The sequence below is a fragment of the Quercus suber genome, unplaced genomic scaffold, assembly GCF_002906115.3.
Source record: "Quercus suber isolate HL8 unplaced genomic scaffold, Cork oak 2.0 scaffold_116, whole genome shotgun sequence".
NCBI classification, from domain to species: Eukaryota; Viridiplantae; Streptophyta; class Magnoliopsida; order Fagales; family Fagaceae; genus Quercus; species Quercus suber.
The window spans coordinates 424,681-443,313 of NW_027069581.1; the positions used below are offsets into that span (position 1 = coordinate 424,681).

The window sequence follows — 18,633 nt, forward strand, 5'->3', positions numbered from 1 at the left end:
ATAGTAAAAACTAATTATATGCCAAGTTTCATAGCCATGATGTGGACAAGCATTAAGCAAATCCTTAAATCTTTCCCAACATTGATAAAATGTCTCATTATCTTTTTACGAAAAATTCATTATTTGTCTTTTAAGTGCACTAGTCCTATGAATTGGAAAAAATTTCTTTAAAAATTCAGTTTGCATCTCTTGCCAAGTACCAATTGACCTAGGTCTTAAAGAATTAAGCCAAGTTTTTGCCTTGTCTTCAAGAGAAAAAGGGAACAACTTCAACCTAATGGTCTCTTCATTACATGATTGGTCATGGAAGGTAGAACATACCTCCTAAAATTCCTTGAAATGTAGGTAAGGATTTTCAGAATCTAAGCCATGGAATTTAGGAAGTAATGAAATCATACCAGGCTTAAAATTAAAATTATTTGCATTAGTTGGAAAAATGATGCATGATAGTGCACTACTCCTAGTAGGTTGCAAATAATCCCTGAGAGTTCTAATGGGTTGGTGAGCATGGAAGTTTCCATTATTTAAATTATTCTCATCACCATGATTACTCTCTAAGTCCGCCATGATATCAAGTGTGTGAGAATGTGTGAAAGAATCAGATAAATTGCCAAACAAATTATTAGAATCAATTCTAACCAAGCGATTATCGCTATCACGACACCAAACACTCATGCAATAGTAAAACAAGAAAGAAAAAGGAAAAAGAAAATAAAATAAAACAACAAATAACTTTAACAATAAAAAGAAGTAAAAATAAAAGAAAAACTCTAAAAGAAGACTAAACTACTTAAAAAGAAACAAGTTGGAGAGATATTACCAAATATGTGAAGAAATTTAATGCCGAAAACTTCTCCAAACAAAGTGGAACACTTCTCTAATTGCCTAATCCCCGGCAATGGCGCCAAAAACTTGTTGCGACTTAAATAATGCTCTCAAGTGCAGGATTGTCGTGAAGTAATAACTCGATAAGTTCAAGGTCGAATCCACAGGAAAAAGGGGAATTGATTAGCAAACCACAAGAGAATAAAACTAAAATAAAAGGTTTAATTGAAGATATTTTTATGGTTTAGTAAAGTTAATTTAAATTAAGAGAAAATTACAATATATTAAGGCGCTAAGATTTAGGGATCAACACACAACACATCTATTGATAGTCTTAACAATATTTATTTTATGACTCAACTAAAATTCATACGAGGGATGATCTTAGTTGGATGATTTAACAATAAAAACTCAAGAAGTAATTGTCTAAGGTAGTTTAATGCAGTTGATTGATTTTAGACAAAACAAAACTAGTGAATTAGTTCACAGGGAATACTAAGCATTTAACGTGCCCGAAGTCTATGATAAATCAAAGGATTATATAGAACTAAACACTTTTCTAGATGAGTAAAACAATCAAAAACATAAAAACATAAGCATTAAAACCAATAAATAATTGTTAAGAACATACCAATAAACGGTTGGGTTTGGATCCCTAGACCTTAGCGCCTTAATATATTGTTATTTTCTCTTAATTTAAATTAACTTTACTAAATCAAAAAAAATCTCTTCAATTAAACTTTGTTATTATAGTTTTATTCTCTTGTGGTTTGCTAATCAATTCCCTTTTCCCTGTGGATTCGACCTCGGACTTACCGAGTTATTACTTCGTGACAATCCTACACTTGGGAGCATTATTTAAGTAGCAGCAAAGGGAGATAGGGGTGCTGAATTCTGGGTTTTCTCCTCTATTTAAAGAGGCGTATCTACTTACAAAATAAGATAGGGTTGCTTTAAAAATTAGCAGACATGAATTGGTTCAGGTTTTATTCCAAAAAATTGGAATCTGATGGGTCTTACCTAAACCAAACGTATCTGGGCGAAATTTAACATATGTGCCAATCAGCAGTGTGGAAGTGTCGATCAGCACTTCCCAACTGCTGATTGTCACTATTGAAGTGCCAATTGGCACTCCCAAGTGCTTCATCCAGTTTTGCCTTCTTGCATGCATTGGACTCTTTTTGGACATTTTCTAGGAGTTGTACTTGGATGTATTTTGGACTTGTATTTCAAATAAAATCTATATTAACTTAATAATTAAATCTGTAAAGTTGTGATTTACAACTATATTTTATATTGGCTTTATTCCATGACAAAATGTGTTGTAATTACTTTAATTCATTTCCTTGTATCTTGTGGGATTTAATTGTATTGGGTTTAGTATCAAGTTGGTGAAGACTCAAGCTTTATTGAAGATCAGTGGATCTCGCGGGTGTGTCGCTGGAAGCTAACCCGCGAAAGAGTCATGTGAGAAACACATGACTGGAAGCTGAAGAGTCATGCCAGGCTGTCGTTTTCGCGAGTGTCTCGCGGGTGAGGCCTTCCCGCGAGATAGTCGCGAAACATTCTGCCTGAAGGATTTTAATGAGTGACTTTCTTATCCTTCACCCATACTATATATACCCTCAGTACCCACAAATGTGACAGAGGCTATTCAGATAGAAAAACCCTAGATAGGTTTTCTACAACACACACACCCATATTTTGAGATAGAGCTACTCCTCCTTAGTGAGAAATCATTGTAGCCTCTTCTCCATCCCTCTCCCACTATCATACCTTGAGAGGAGATTTGTACCCAAACACAACCCACACCTATTCAGAGTGTAGAGAATGCTTTGGAGTTGCTGGGAAGCATTAAGAAGCCAAGGATGGCAGATGCAACATGGAGCTTGTTGCAGGATCCGGAGAACTAAGACAAGACACGGTTCCGAGAAGCCTTGTTGGAGTAGGAGCTTGGAGGGCTTAGGTACATCTGGTAGATTAGGCTTGGAGGGTCTCTTGCTAACCCATGTATCCCAACTGATTGTCTAGTGGATCGATTTCCGCTTGGAGGGCGGCGGAGAGGTTTTTCGCCGAGTTCTGAGGTTTCCTCTCCGAAAACACGTCTTGGTGTTTTCTGTGTTTGCATCTCTCTTCCCTACTCTTTTATATTCCATTATACTGCTGTGTTGTTTAGTTCATGGATTAGAGTAGTTCATTTGTTCATCCGCTCGCTTTTACACTATTCCGCACTTTATATTAAAGTTGTGTAAAATCTATCGAGCCGTAATTTTAATTGGGGGTCTAAACAGCTCTTGTGTTTTCAACACGTTTTCGAGCTTTCAATTGGTATCAGAGCGGGTACACTTGTTTTGGTTTCATTACCTAAGTGTGATCCTTGACCCCATGTGTGTTTTGCCATGGATAATGCTTTACATGCTTGTATGGATGTTGTTGATTGTAACATGCCATGTGTTTGTGAAAATGCCTCTATGAGTGTTTATCCTAATGATTATGATGCCATGTTATATGAATCCATGGGTGTTGTTGACAAACTCTTGAAGAAAGAAGCTAAGAAGTTTCAAAAGAATTTGAGCAAGTTCATTTGTGAAAAGGATGATTTGATTGCTAAGCTCAATGAATCCAATAAATTGGTTGAAAAATATAAAAAGCTTGCTGAAAATTCTCTTGAAAAGCTGAAAGAGTTTGAGTGTTTGAATATGGACTTGGATGCTAAACTTGTTTTGTCTAACAAACTTGTTGATGATCTTAAATCTGAAAATGAATCTCTTAAGATGCATGCTAAGTGTTTGATTGCTGAACCTATTATCATAAATGATGAAAATATATGTTGCAATCATGTTGTGTTACCCGATTTTGTGCCTAATGTGTGTTTTGCCTCAAAGGACAAATCGGTGTACATTCCTCCAAATAAAAGAAATCAAAAAGTGGAGAGAAAGGCTCTTAAGCCTAAGCCTTTGTTTAGGTCCAATCCTAGGGAATTGAGTGGATCTAAGTTTGTTCCAACTTGCCACCATTGCGGTGTGATTGGTCATATAAGGCCTCAATGTTCTAAGTTGAAGAGAGAACAAACCCAAGTTGCTAGATCCATTCCCAAAAAGCCTAATGGACCTAAATACATTGTTTGTCACCATTGTGGTGCCCTTGGTCATCTTAGACCTCATTGCTCTCAGTTTCAAGCTTTTAAAAGAATCAAAAGAAAAGAGAAACTTGAGCTTCTTGCAAGTTGTGCTAAAAATGATAAACCGGATTTGAGTGAAAATAGCATGTTGTTAAAGAAAGTGTTTAATGCTCTTAACTCCTTGACTATGTGCATCTCTGGTTCTCATTCTCCCTACCCTCGACTCACTTCTCTTGAGACACTCATTCCAAGCAATCATTCCGTTTGGATGAGGAAGGGTTCTTATGGTTGAGCTTTTGCTCTTTTGGTCTTGATCTAATTCTTTCGATCTTTGTAGGACCTTTCATGCATCATGCATTTGTGCATTTTGCATTTATTTGTATGCATTGCTTTTGTTTTGATCTCACTTTTATGTCTTTGTTTTGTGTGTGTAAAAAATCCAAAACCACATAAAAAGTGAAAAATTCAAAAAGTTTGATCGTATATGTTTGAGCACATTTCACATGTGAGTTTGGCCTAATACCTTCGTACTAATGGCATTGTGCATTTACGAGCTTAGCTTGTTTTGTATGCACCTAGTTCTTTGTGGGAGAAATCTTGAATACTATGTGTGACTGTTGTAAATAGATCTTCAAGCTTGTCATGAATGATTGGTCAATAGTCTTGTTGGTCTTGATACTTGCATAGACTTGTGTCTATATCTCTTCCCACTTTATTTTTTTTAAAATAGAGCTCACCAAATGTAAATCTCCAAATGAAAAGAGATATTGAGCTGCAAAAGCCTGTCGCACATACTAGTATTTGACTAGGAAAAAGGAAAAGCGACTCTTTTTAATATGTTTTGTATGGTGCTCAAAAAGCCAAAGGCTAATCATCAATGTTGAAATATCATAAATTTCAAGCACCAATCTCAAAATGAGATGTTTTTGTCCAAACAAAATAAAAAGGACCAATTGTTATGCCTTATGCAGAAGCCAAATGAAAAGCTTCTAAGTTTTGTATTCAATGTGTGGGAGGTCATATATACTCATTTCTATAATGGAGATTGTCCACTTGATTTCGTATCAGTTGTGTATGACCTGATTGAATTGATCATTGAAGCTTCACTCTAGTCTAAGGACTATTCCACACTTGATCCTCACACACAACACACAAGACTTTTGTTCAATGAATGTCTATTTCATTTGTGTGATTGTACGTGTTCAAATGTGATGTGTGTGTGCTCAACCATATGTGGATCAAACCAAAAAGATTTTTGTTCTTTTTGTTTGCCTTTGGAAGTGATTTGTATCACCCTTGTTTTTCAAAGTTTTCAAATTGTTTTTGTGTGAAAAACATGTTTTTTGGGTGTTTTCGTGACTTATTTCATGTTTAAGTTCAGTCACGAGTGAAAGGGTCCAATTCGTAAGTTTTTCAGCTTTGGACAGAGAGTTTCGCGGCTGTTTCACGAGTAACGCTTACCTGCGAGATACCTGCGAAATTTTCGCGGGATTCTAAGTAGCGAGATACCTGCGAAAATTTCCAGATCAGCTTTTTAAAGGGCATTTCGTGAGTCTTTTGTTTTAAACTTCTCCCATCGTCTCCCAAACCCCTGTTTTAATGTTTCTACATCAAAACCCAACTAATTTCAAGTGTTTTACATTCCATAAACATCTCTAAGGTAATCTTTAACTNTTGGCCCCCTTGGTTTTTAGCTCAAGCCCCCCTTGATTTTTAACTCAAGCCCCCCTTACCTTACCCCAACCGGCCAGCCCAGGAGACAAGAACCCATGAAAACCTTAAAAAAAAAAAAAAAAAAAAAAATCCACCAGTCAATCGAAGTCTCCAAACCCAAACAGCAAAGCCAAAAAAGAAGGTAGAAAAGAAAAAAGAAAAGCAAAGAAAGGGAGAGGTGAGACAAAGAAAGTGAGAGGCGAGTTGTTCACACCTACGCCGTGATGCCGCTGCTCAACCCAGCGCAGAGCTGTCCATGCCTACGCCCACGCCGAGACCAAGAGAGTTGTCCTATTGCATACCCAAACCGGGAAAACCACACCAACACCGCCACGCGAGGCGCCGAGACCCATCTTGCTGCCGCCGCCGATTGCTCGATTTGCCCTGCCCAGCCCAGCCCAGCCCAGCTTCGTTACTCCACTGCTCCAGCCTTCACAGTAGTTCACAGGTATTTAATCTATCATTTCCTTCAAAACCTGTTTGTGAATCTCAGAATCTAAAAATCTATGCTTGTGGACTTGAGATGTTTGTGTTTTTACTGATGAGTGATGAACTGATTTGGTGATTCCGTGGTTGTGAATTTAATTGAATCTACGCCTGACTGCTTATGGTATTTTTTTTTTTTTTTTGGCTTTTTGGACTCTCTATGGCTCTCTCTTGTATTATATAGATAAGAGAGATAGAGAGAGAGTAGAGTTTGTAAAGATGAGAGAATATATTACTGTAGTGTTTGACAGATTATTAAAAAAAAAAAAGAAAAAAAAAAGAAAAAAATAGTAAAGTTAAGAAAAGTTTTTCTTAGTAGTGCAGATTAAATTTATAGTGTTGGGTCAGTATCTAAAATATGGAGACAAGACAAAGGCAAAGACCAAAGACAAAAGAAAAAAACAAATCATATAATATAGAAAATTGTCACACAAATTTAAGAAAATAACAGTGATTCACTTGCACCTATTGTTAACTCATAATGCTAAATTAGATAAATTTATATATTGAATAGAAGTGAGAAATAGTGTAGAACCTTGAGAGCATTAAAATATTTTAGAAGTAGTGATCTTTGTTTGTTGGTAAAGAATTTCTATCCACAAGATTTCACATTTTATGACAAACAAGTGTTGGAGAAGGAGTTTTATCATTTTGAGCATAATGTAGTCTAGGATCCAGAGTTCAAAAAATTGAAAATTATATCTGAGTTGTGTCAATGGTTCGTGTCTTTTGTTTTTGTTGGTAGATGATTGTATCTTAATATATTAAGAAACAATGATTTTTGGGTATTTGTCTCAGTTGATAGTTTATTAATACTATATGGATGCGTATTTGAAATTTTTTTTTTTGCTTATCTTCGGCCCCCCCCCCCCCCCAGCTTGAAATCCTGGGTTCGTCCCTGAGTGAGGCCAAGTTGGGAGAGCGAGTAAAAAGTTTGCCAAACCAACAAAGAATATCTTCTAGCAAAATGTTAGGATTATTCTACAAATTTTGGAGAAAAGAGGTCCATGCTTCTGGAATTGTAAAGTTGTGATTTACAACTATGTTTTATATTGGCTTTATTCCATGACAAAATGTGTTGTAATTACTTTAATTCATTTCCTTGTATTTTGTGGGATTTAATTGTATTGGGTTTAGTATCAAGTTGGTGAAAACTCAAGTTTTATTGAAGATCAGTGGATCTCGCGGGTGTGTCACTGGAAGCTAACCCACGAAAGAGCCATGTGAGAAGCACATGACTAGAAGCTGAAGAGTCGTGCCAGGCTGTCGTTTTCGCGAGTGTCTCGCAGGTAAGGCCTTCCCGCGATACAGTCGCGAAACATTTTGCTTGGAGGTTTTTTTAAGAGTGACTTTCTTACCCTTCACCCATACTATATATACCCTTATTACCCACAAATGTAGGAGAGGCTATTCAGAGAGAAAAACCCTAGAGAAGTTTTCCAAAACACACACACCCATCTTTTGAGAGAGAGCTACTCATCCTTAGTGAGAAATCATTGTAGTCTCTTCTCCATCCCTCTCCCATTATCATAGCTTGAGAGGAGATTTGTACCCAAACACAACTCACACCTATTCAGAGTGTAAAGAGTGTTTTGGAGTTACTGGGAAGCATTGGAAGAAGCCAAGGATGGTAGATGCAACATCGAGCTTGTTGCGGGATCCGGAGAACTAAGACAAGACACTGTTCCGAGAAGCCTTGTTGGAGTAGGAGCTTGGAGGGCTTAGGTACATCGGGTAGATTAGGCTTGGAGGGTCTCTTGCTAACCCATGTATCCCAACTGATTGTCTAATGGATCGATTTTCGCTTGGAGGGCAGTGGAGAGATTTTTCGCCGAGTTCTTCTGTTTCCTCTTCGAAAACACATTTTGGTGTTTTTTGTGTTTGCATCTCTCTTCCCTACTCTTTTATATTCCATTATACTGCTGTGTTGCTTAGTTTATGGATTAGAGTAGCTTATTTGCTTATTTGCTCGCATTTACACTATTCCGCACTTTGTATTAAGTTAGTGTAAAAACTATCGAGCTGTAACTTTAAATTGGGGGTCTAAATTGCTCTTGTGTCTTCAACACATTTCCGAGCTTTCAGGAATGAAGATGCACTCACAACCTGGCTGGATTTTTTAGATAAGTGGACTAACCTTTGATAAATATTACTCACAAAACATATGCATAAATACATTATACAAATCCTTTATACTGTATTTTGTGTTCCATGGATTGTGGGATGACATCTGTTTAGTTTTTTATTTTCATTTTAAACTTCAATTATTTTAAAAAGAAAGTAAAAATAATACACAATAAGTTATAATTAGTGAAAGATAAAATGAAATACAAAATGTAATACAGAGGATTTGTATCTCATCATGCGAACTGGGCCAAAATATAAGCTAGCATGCATATCAATTTCCTGGGCCTCTATGTTAACTTACATAACCTCTCAGAAGAATGTGAAGAAGCCTGCTGTTTGTGGTTAGGAAAAGAGGACCAAGTTTATATTTCATCTCACAGTTTATATACACACTAAACTGAGTTTTAGTGTAAGCCACCTTGCAACAGCCAAGGAAGGTCAATCTCTCTACTTTTACTGGCTTGGACATTAAACATATTGTCCTGTTTGAGTTCTTCACTTCTTTGGCAATATTGAAATTCGTACATTTATAAACAAGTTACTCTAAAAAAGGTACATTGTAAGAAATTCTCTTAAGATAGCTAGCTAGTCCAAATTTAACAATTGCGCTTCTGTCTATGGATTGCTTTCTAGAAATAACAATTTATAGAGTTGCCAATATCTGCTTTGTAGAAATTAAATTATATAGTTATGCCATGTTTTCTTTCTAGAAACAAAATAGTGACTGAAAGAAACTGATTTAGAGCCAACTTTTATGGCTTAGTCAATTTCAAGCTATTTAGAGAAACTATCCCTAATAGTTCAAGCTTGTTTGTTTGTTTGTTTGTTTGTTATTTTTTTTTTTTTTTTTTTTGAGAAGGTAATAGGTCAAGCTATTATTAACCAATTGACATAAGCATGGATAGATAAACATAAAAACAATCTAAATCACAAAACAAAACAAGTTCTCACAAGAATACTGAAATGTTTACAGAGAGAAAAACTCGAGAGGTGGGCAGAAAAAAAACTCTCCAAATCCTCTAGCACCAAATTATCCACTAATCAAGAATAGTTGTGGTACATATCACTTGCAATACCCTTTAAGCTAAGGAATGACTATGTACTTGAGCCTCCAGCTCCTTCTAACAATCAATCCCTCGAATCTTCTTGATAGTCTTTGGATCCGCAATTGAGCCTCCAATTGCAATGGCTAAGTCTCATTGGCAATTATGGGATTATTGCTCCAATGATTCTCCAACACCAATCAACACCAAGAACTTTGAGTATTTAAATGTGCGTAATAGTATGAATCTCCTCTCATAGAATTTAGTAATTTGAGAGGGAGAACTTAGAGAGATGGAATGGATTTTTGCACCAGGGTTTTAGGACTTTCTCTAGCTTTCAATATGGGGAATAGGCCTAGAAAATTCATGAAAAATGGGGCTTATAAAGAGAAGTTGAAGTCTAGTATTGTAGATAAGTTCATAATTGAATTGACTAAGGTTCATGCATTTTCACTCGAAAGTGGGGCAAAATTGTTTCCTCAACTGTTTTTGGGGATTCTCCCAATACTTCACCAGACTCTCCAAGTTTGCTCTTGCAAATTCCTTTAGATTGCAATTCCAACTTTCAACTTCAACCGATTACAAAATTATACTCAACATTACAATAATTACATTGTAAAATTGAAATTCAAAATTACATCCAAACTTGCCATGGAATTGGCTAAAAACCTAAATGTCCTAACAATCTCCCCTTTAAAAGGAAGAACTAAATTGAATAAAGCTACAAGTTAGAAGAGACTGAAATTGTAAAAAATTGAAGTTATAAGATAAAGTTGAATTTGAGTCATGTTAGAAAGTGTAATTTAGCTATTATTTTATGAATATATTTTTTTCTTTGTATGTAAATGCGTACTTGTATGTATTTAAATTTCTCTACATTTATATATCAATGTTATAATTTTGATGGCCCAAACCAAATTCATATTCTCTGTAGTGAATATGAATGGACAACACCAAAGTGCAATTATTTTTTGACAGGAGGTACCAGATGACTAAATATTTCTTGTTAAGTTTTAGAGCCTTTAACACAATATGTTTAACCTAATATTAAGCCAAGTTGATTAACAAGTTTGTTATTCAAGACTAGGTTAAACTATTGTGAGCAAAACAAATATAATGCGGAAAGTAAAGAACACAAAGATCTAATGAACTAGGAAAACCAAACCGGTAAAAAACCTGGGGAGGATTTAACCTAGTTATCCTTAAGGTAAAAATAGATTTACTATGAAATAATTGAAGTTTGTACAATAAGACTTAAACCACTAACATCCTATTATTACCTCGTGTAGAAAACTTACTACCACGACCACGTGACAACTCCGAGTCCATAGACTACTTCTTTCCTTGATCTACAGCAACCGCAAGTTCTCCTACTTGTGACTTTGAGACTTCACTCAAAGGTTTTAGATCTTCTTGAATGTTCTTTATGCAGCAACTGAAACAACCATCAAGTTTTTGATGTGAATCTTGATCTTGATAGCTCTATGTGTGTGTTTAAAGGTACAAACCTCTCAGATCTCATAAAAGACTCAACACACAACTCCACAAAGACTTCTATAGTGAAACACTTAACCCTACACGTCATATAGGCTTGGGCTGTGTTTAGAAATTCTGCAGAAAATTTCTGATCCACGATTCTCGATTGATTGAGTCTATTCTTCGATTGATTGAGCCTTACAGAAATTGAATAGTAATTTCCTACAATTACTCAATTCCAAACTTACATTAAAACAATGTGGCTAAAAAATATTAATTGACATTAAAAAATTACACCTCATCATTTGAAAAAAAAAAAAACCAAAATTTTTTTCCTTTTAATCTTTCCTGCCCCATTTCTTATTGTACCAAAAAAAATCTTTAAATTCATTTGCTCCAATGCTTTTGACCTGGCCAAGAAACTAAGTTCATGGACCTTAACTAACTCGTCCATGGTTTCAATTTGCAATCTTAGATTTGGTGATAGAATGACATGCAGACCAAATGTAACAAAGAATCTTCACTTCAAAAAGTGCTAAAAACAAAAATGTTTGATGTGTCTCTGCTATGGTTCCCTACTGCCTCAATCTCCCCTCTCAATGCTGGCTGTCTTCCCCTTTTATAGTCTCATGGTAGGGTTCTAGGATATCACTAATTTCTCTCTTTTGCTCCCCTAGGTACCAGAGCTCGTGCTGTACCAGTCACTTAGAGAGCTGGTGCTTTCCTTATTCCTCATAATTTTCTCCCTTTGGTGCTGTCTCCATGAAAGCCCCTTGCTAACTTTCCATTTCGAAGTGCCCTTAGGTAGCCAACCTCAGCCTTTGGCTCCTTACTGTATCACTTGGTGCTTGAGAAGGACATGTCTGCCTTTCGTTCCTTGTGCTTTTTGGCTTTGAATTGTCTCAATCCTACCTCAGTTGTGTTGCACGTCTTAGGGATCCCGAGCCTTTGGCAGCCTCTGGGGATCTCGGCCCTTCTCTTTCTGCTGGACTCTCCTCAATCCCCTGATCTGGGCAGGCTAAGCTTTTCCTTCCGTGGATTTTGGGCTTCAAATCTTTTGAGCTTACCACCATTTTTCTTTGTGGTGAATTCATCCAATTTATGATTACTTATCATGGGGTTGGCCCATTGTATTATTTCTTTGGACCTTGGTGTCATGAAAAAAAAAAAAAAAAAAGACCTCGACACTTTCTCTGTTTCCTCTTGCAACAAATTTAAGCACAAGTGGCCATTAGTGTTGCGAATGACCCGTCACCAATCAGACAATTTACCATTAGATTTACAAGGACATCACTATTGATTGTTAAAGCAGCTCTTGGAAAAGCAAGCATTAACATGAGGAGAACCGTGTTCAATCAATCCCACCCTTCCCCACTTATATAACTATTCAATTATCAAAAAAAAAAAAAAAAAAAGGAAAGTTCTCGTCGTTTGTTGGTCGTTCCCTAGTTACATCCCCAAGAATTTTTCTTATAAATGGATATTCGGTTTTTATGAATTAGCTTGCCAGTAATTAAGAACTATAGGCAGAGAAAGGAAAGAAGCAGTCTATAGTTGTTTAGCTAAAGTTACTGTTCGGCTAGAAAACTAGAAACAGAGCACTCGTGTATATATATATATATATACTAGTCGCTAACTCATGCGATGCTCGGGAATAGCTACAAAATGAGTTTCAGGAAAAAAAAAAAAAAAGCCATTTTTGTTTTAAGTTGAAGTTGTAAGTAAAAATGCATGAAAAAAAAATGATATTGAAAGAAATAACACAAAGTTTTACTAGTTAGGTAAAAGATAGTAATATTGTTTTATTTATTATTTTTTGTGGGAAGGAATAAGAGTATTACATAACGCAAGATTAATTACTTTTCTTCATATTGTGTGTTTTTTCTTACAATGTTTTGTCTTGTTGTTGCTTTTTATTTTTAAATATAATTTTTATAATTGTTTTGATTGTATGGTAAAAATACAGAAATAAACATGTACTGTATTAAAATCACAATCTAATACAATTTTTTAAATCCAAGAATTTCTAATAATTCCCATGGCACCAAGAGTTCCTGGTCAATTCTCCCATTCGTGTTAACATGCTTCTCTTCTTCGTACTCACTGAACTTTCACTAACTTTCATGAAAGTTAATACAATAATCTTTCAAATTCATTAACTTTCATGAAAGTTAATACAAATATCTTTCAGATTTGAGTACCCGGTCAACTTCTATAGGGAGCATCCCATGGGTTTAATAAAGTCATCAAAGACATGTTATTTTACATAAGCAAATTAAAATTCATAAAAACATCTATAAAATAACTAATAGTCGAAATATTTGACTTTTTGTTGACCTTACCTCATTGCGCCATGTGGCTACACAAACTAGCACCACGTCTACATTTAAAACATGAAACATTATGCCTTTTGAGATTTTAACTTGCAGTTTACTTCAATTCGTTTCACAACATTTTTAAGTTTTAACTATAATAACTAATAGCCGAAACGTTTGACTTTTTGTTGATCTTACCTCATTGCGCCATGTGGCTACACAAATTAGCACCACGTCTACATTTAAAAACATGAAACATTATGCCTTTTGAGATTTTAACTTCCGGTTTACTTCAATTCATTTCACAACATTTTTAAGTTTTAACTATAATAACTAATAGCCGAAACGTTTGAATTTTTGTTGACCTTACGTCATTGCACCATGTGACTACACAAACTAGCACCACGTCTACATTTAAAGACATGAAACATTATGCCTTTTGAGAAAAACATGAATCATTATGCCTTTTGAGATTTTAACTTCCGGTTTACTTCAATTTGTTTCACAACATTTTTAAGTTTTAACTATATAATAATTAATAGCCGAAACATTTGACTTTTTGTTGACCTTACCTCATTGCGCCATGTGGCTACACAAACTAACACCACGTCTACATTTAAAAACACGAAACATTATGCCTTTTCAAATTTTAACTTCCGGTTTACTTCAATTCGTTTCACAACATTTTAAGTTTTAACTATAAATAACATCTATATAATAACAACACATTCCTCTCTTTTTTTTCTTTTTTTCTTTTTTAAATGATCAATTACTCATTCATTAAAAAAAAATAATTGATGTTCCTTATGCATGAACTAAACACGCAGTATGCATAATGACTTTTATATAATACTTACACTGTCTCGTGCTTATCTGAATGATGTTACTTTATGTGGACTGAAAATGTGCTTATTTATTGAAAATGTGCATATTGAATGAAAATATGCGTATTAACTGAAAATGTGTTTATTGAAAAATGAAAAGTTACAAATTTTTTGGTATATTTAAATGTATACGTGGTAATAATTTATGTAGTCACGTGACGCAATTAGGAGTGGCAATTTTTATCCATATCCATGAACCCACCCATTACCCACATTATTTGGATAAGTCTTAACCCAACCCATTTGAACATTTGGGTTAAATGGGTAAAGACCCATTTGGTTATTTAATTAGATGAGTCTAAATGGATAAATCCACTAATAACCATTAAACCTATCTAAAATTTAAAAAAAATAAAATAAAATAAAACCCAAAACATTCGGCCCTCAATCAAATAAAATAAATAAATAAAATTTCCTACGTTTTCTCATCATCCAAACAGAGTAACAAACACAAAACCAAAAATAGCACAGATAGTTTCGTCAGGAAGGACGGAAAGGTCTCTGAGAGTGTCGGTATCGTCCACGGTACCACCTAGCTTCTTCACGATCTTGATATCTCGAAGATCGATGATATTGGGTTTCGCTGAATCAACTACAGAGAGAACGAAATTAATAGCGAGCGGAGTGAGGAGACTGGAGTACTGACTAACAACCTTGCTGTTGAGAGAAGTGGAAGCAGACTTGATGAGAGACTCGTGATCGAAGAGCTCAATAGGGACGGCCATGGCAATGAGGACATCGATGGCTTTGAGAGCGACCTTATGTAGAGAATTGGAAATAACCGTAGGGTGAATACCGTGGGAGAGTAGAGAAAGGCACTGACGGAGGAGAGCGTCGAAGATGACGACGACGGTGGTGGTGCCGCCACCGACGGCGGAGTCTTGGGACTTAGAGAGCTCGGCGATTGTGGAATCACTATCTTCGATGGACTTTGTCTTTGTCCTTTTTTTTTTTTTGACTCCTACTTTCTCTTTGTCCTATTAGATTTCTTTTTCTCACACTACTTTACTGCTCACTAATTAATTGGGTTAAATGGGTGGGTTTCTAATTAAATGGGTTGGGCGGGTAATGGATAATTAATTTATATATAAACGGGTCATAAATGGATAAATGGATAATTACACATTCAACTCATTTATGACCTAACCTGCCCATTTGCCACCCTTAATTTTCATGAAGAGTAGTCAACAAAAAATCAAACGTTTCGGTTATTAGTTATTATATATAGGACAAGGATTTGCTGCAAACAAGTTTGCAGCACTTCCTACAAATTGGTATATGTGTCAAGATATTAAAAGGACACTTGTCCATGACCAGTTTAAAGAAAACTCTGTTAGATGTTTGAGTTCTTGGATTGAGGTTGCACCAACCCTTCTTATTATTTTTCCCAAAAAGGTTCCTATTTCTCTTGTATTGGAGACTATTACTGAAGAGGAAGTTGAAGAATGCAACGAAGACTCCTAAATTAGTGGAGTTTTATTTTTATTTTTTATTTTTTTGTGTTCTTCTTTCAATTTTGTGGATTTGTTCGCAGACCCTTCAATTATAAATTGGGTAGTGGATGGGACAGTAAAAAGTTTTGTAGTTTATCCTAACAATCAGATTTGTCTTTGTACCAATATCTTCCTCTGCAATTCTAATTTTCCTCTGAGTTGGATGTGGTGGGGCTGTGCTGGGCACGAAGGATGTGGCTGGGTATCTAAGAAGAGAGAAGAACAGAGGAAGGAGAGAGAGAGAGAGAGAGAGACAGTTAGTGGGGTTTTGAAGAGAGAGAAGGATTTGTTTTATTTTTTCCCGTGCATGAGAGAGAGAGAAAGAAACGTTAAGAGCTTAACAGAGTTTTCTTTAAACGGGTCATGAACAGATGTCCTTTTAATATCTTGACACATATACTAATTTGTAGGAAGTGCTACAAACTTGTTTGCAACAAATTCTTGTTCTTATATATATATATATATCCAATTTCATATCCCATTTGATTAAAATCTTTATTTATTTATTTATTTTTAAAGCATCATTTCAATAAGACGAGTCAAACATACCACGTAAGAGAGCAGAATCGAAGGACAGTAATTTGCTAACTTTCACGTTTGGGTAATTCCCAGCCCACCAAGTGAGAGAGCATAGTCCAAGAAAAGTCAAAATTTGTTATTCTCAATCCCAACAAAAAAATGCTAATCGCTAATAATAGATTTACCACGTGGGAGAAATATCCAATTTCATATGGCATTTGATTAAAATCTCTATTTTATTTATTTTTATTTTTCATAAAAAAGCATCTTTTCAATAAGATGAGATAAACATACCACGTGAGAGAGCAGAATCGAAGGACAGTAATTTGCTAATTTTCACGTTTGGGTAATTCCCAGCCCACCACGTGAGAGAGCATAGTCCAAGAAAAGTCAAAATTTGTTATTCCCAATCCCAACAAAAAATGCTAATCGCTAATAATAGATTTATTATTATTGTTATTATTAATTTTTGGGAGGTGGGGTTGCTATACAAGCAATTAAAAATTATTGCTTTTGACGGTCAATAGCACTTTTTCATTTCGCTAAATTTTTTATCTACTCTCAGGTTATAAGAAAGATTTGCATGGCATTTTCCTTCTTGTAGTTTTCCTCCAATGGATTTCTCTTCTTCCAAAAGTAATGAGAAAAAAGACCATAGGTCTGATCTAAAAACTCTCAACTTATACAACGAGATAATATCAACCCTCCCAAAAAGAAAAGGATGGAAATCAGGTGAATTCTACCATTATCAGGGATTTTGGCACACTTTCTTCTACTTGGAAGGGCTCTTGTCAGCTCAACAACATTTCAAGCCACAAACCAACGACATTATTGTGAGCAGCTTTCCGAAAACCGGCACAACATGGCTTAAGGCATTATCTTTTGCCATCATGACAAGATCCTCTTTTGACATTTCTGCAAGCCCTTTGCTCACAACAACGCCACATGAGTGTGTACTCTCCTTAGAGGGTGCTCTTGCCCACAATTCATTTCACAGGAATCAAGACATTCCACTTATAGGTACACATGTTCCTTACACTTCCTTGCCAAAATCTATAATAGATTCTGGGTGCAAAATAATTTATATATGTAGAGATCCTAAGGATACATTTGTATCTCTATGGCAATTTGCTCGTAATGCAAATTTGAAGGGTGTGGATTCCTCAACCAACGAAGTTGCTGAATTAGAGAAAGCATTTGAGTTATTTTGTGATGGGGTAACTGTTTATGGACCATATTGGGATCATGTATTAGGGTATTGGAAAGCAAGCTTAGAATCTCCTGAGAGGATATTATTTTTAAAATTTGAAGATTTAAAAAAAGAAGCCTTGTTTTATGTAAAGAAAATTGCTGAATTTATGGGTTACCCGTTCTCTTTGGAGGAAGAAGAAAAAGGAATGGTCCAAAAGATTGTAGACCTGTGTAGTTTTCAGAATTTGTCCGAACTAGAGGTGAATAAAAGTGGACATCTTCATGGATACTTGTTTGAAAAGAAATTATTTTTCCGAAAAGGTGAGACGGGAGATTGGAAGAATCATCTTACACCGACGATGGCTACACGTCTTGACCAAATAACAGAGCAAAAACTACGTAGTTTTGGCTTGAAATTTAATGCCTAATCTAACGTTTGAATTGGCAGATGCATGGGAGGTTTGTACTCTTGTAGGCACATTTGCTCCATTGTCATCTAGCTAGGAACTACTTCTTGTTAATTAGCAGTCAATAAGGTGTGCAGGAATAAACCCACGAGTGATTCCTGTTCACGTGTGAGTGCACTTTTATTTTATTTTATGATCCCTTGTTCGAAGTATTTGTAATGTTTGTTTCTCCCTGTTTTGTTTTATCAAATAAGCGAAAGATCTAATATATTTATGGTGCTTCTTTCGTTTTAATTTCTGTGACGATAAATTACCCACACCTGGGTCTCGATAAATCCTAAAGCACAATGCCACTCGCAAAACATATGCATCAAGTGTTTTGGATTCAAATCTAACCACGCCTATTAAGCAGACTTCTTTTTTATTTTATTTTTTTGGCGGTTAGGAATGGGGACCGAGTTTATATTCTACCGACAGCTACATTATTGTCTTCTTAGTGTTTGGATAGCCTTTTAAATCTTATTATAATTTGGGGTGTAACAAATTAAGTAATCTAATTTCAAAAGTACCAAATTAAACTCTACATGCTCTATGTTGAGAGGACAGAAAAGTGAGTAAATGGAAAATGTTGGGAGAATAGAAAGGATTTCGAGCTTTTCAACTTTTCACCATGCATGTTTATTACATATGATGGAAAAATGATGGGATAGAAAGTAAATATAAATTTATTTTATTTGGTTGAGAAAAAAAATGAGTATATTGGAAAAAGGTAATTTTTCTAAATTTAGAAAACGTTTGGTACACTATAATCGTGATTTTAGTTTAATAGAAATAAGTATTACACAAAATAAAAAAAAGCTAGAATTGAATAACAATTATTCCTATTCATTCGTTTGGTGATTAACACATAATGGAGTCTTGAATCTACATTCCACAATTTGGTACCACCAGTGAAACAGTATCATATTTTTGTCAAATTTCATAAAGTATCATTTAAAAAAATATATATATGTATTTACACTTTTTTTTTTAG

At 35.2% G+C, this 18,633-nt stretch overlaps 1 protein-coding gene and 1 non-coding gene across 2 annotated transcripts; both read left to right on the forward strand.

Annotated features, from left to right (window-relative positions):
* Positions 1-31: 31 nt before the first annotated feature.
* On the forward strand, positions 32-138 carry LOC112004025 (small nucleolar RNA R71). Its single transcript, XR_002882048.1, has one exon. It is a non-coding gene; the product is annotated as a small nucleolar RNA R71 (small nucleolar RNA).
* Positions 139-16,529: 16,391 nt separating this feature from the next.
* Positions 16,530-17,894, forward strand: LOC111991051 (flavonol sulfotransferase-like). Its single transcript, XM_024022822.2, has one exon. The coding sequence runs from the start codon at positions 16,617-16,619 to the stop codon at positions 17,619-17,621; it is 1,005 nt and encodes a 334-aa protein (XP_023878590.1). The 5' UTR covers positions 16,530-16,616; the 3' UTR covers positions 17,622-17,894.
* The last annotated feature ends 739 nt before the right edge of the window (positions 17,895-18,633 follow it).

Bases quoted from the DNA above. Each gene is read 5' to 3' on its own strand.
- LOC111991051 (XM_024022822.2), top strand. From the start codon at position 16,617: ATGGATTTCTCTTCTTCCAAAAGTAATGAGAAAAAAGACCATAGGTCT.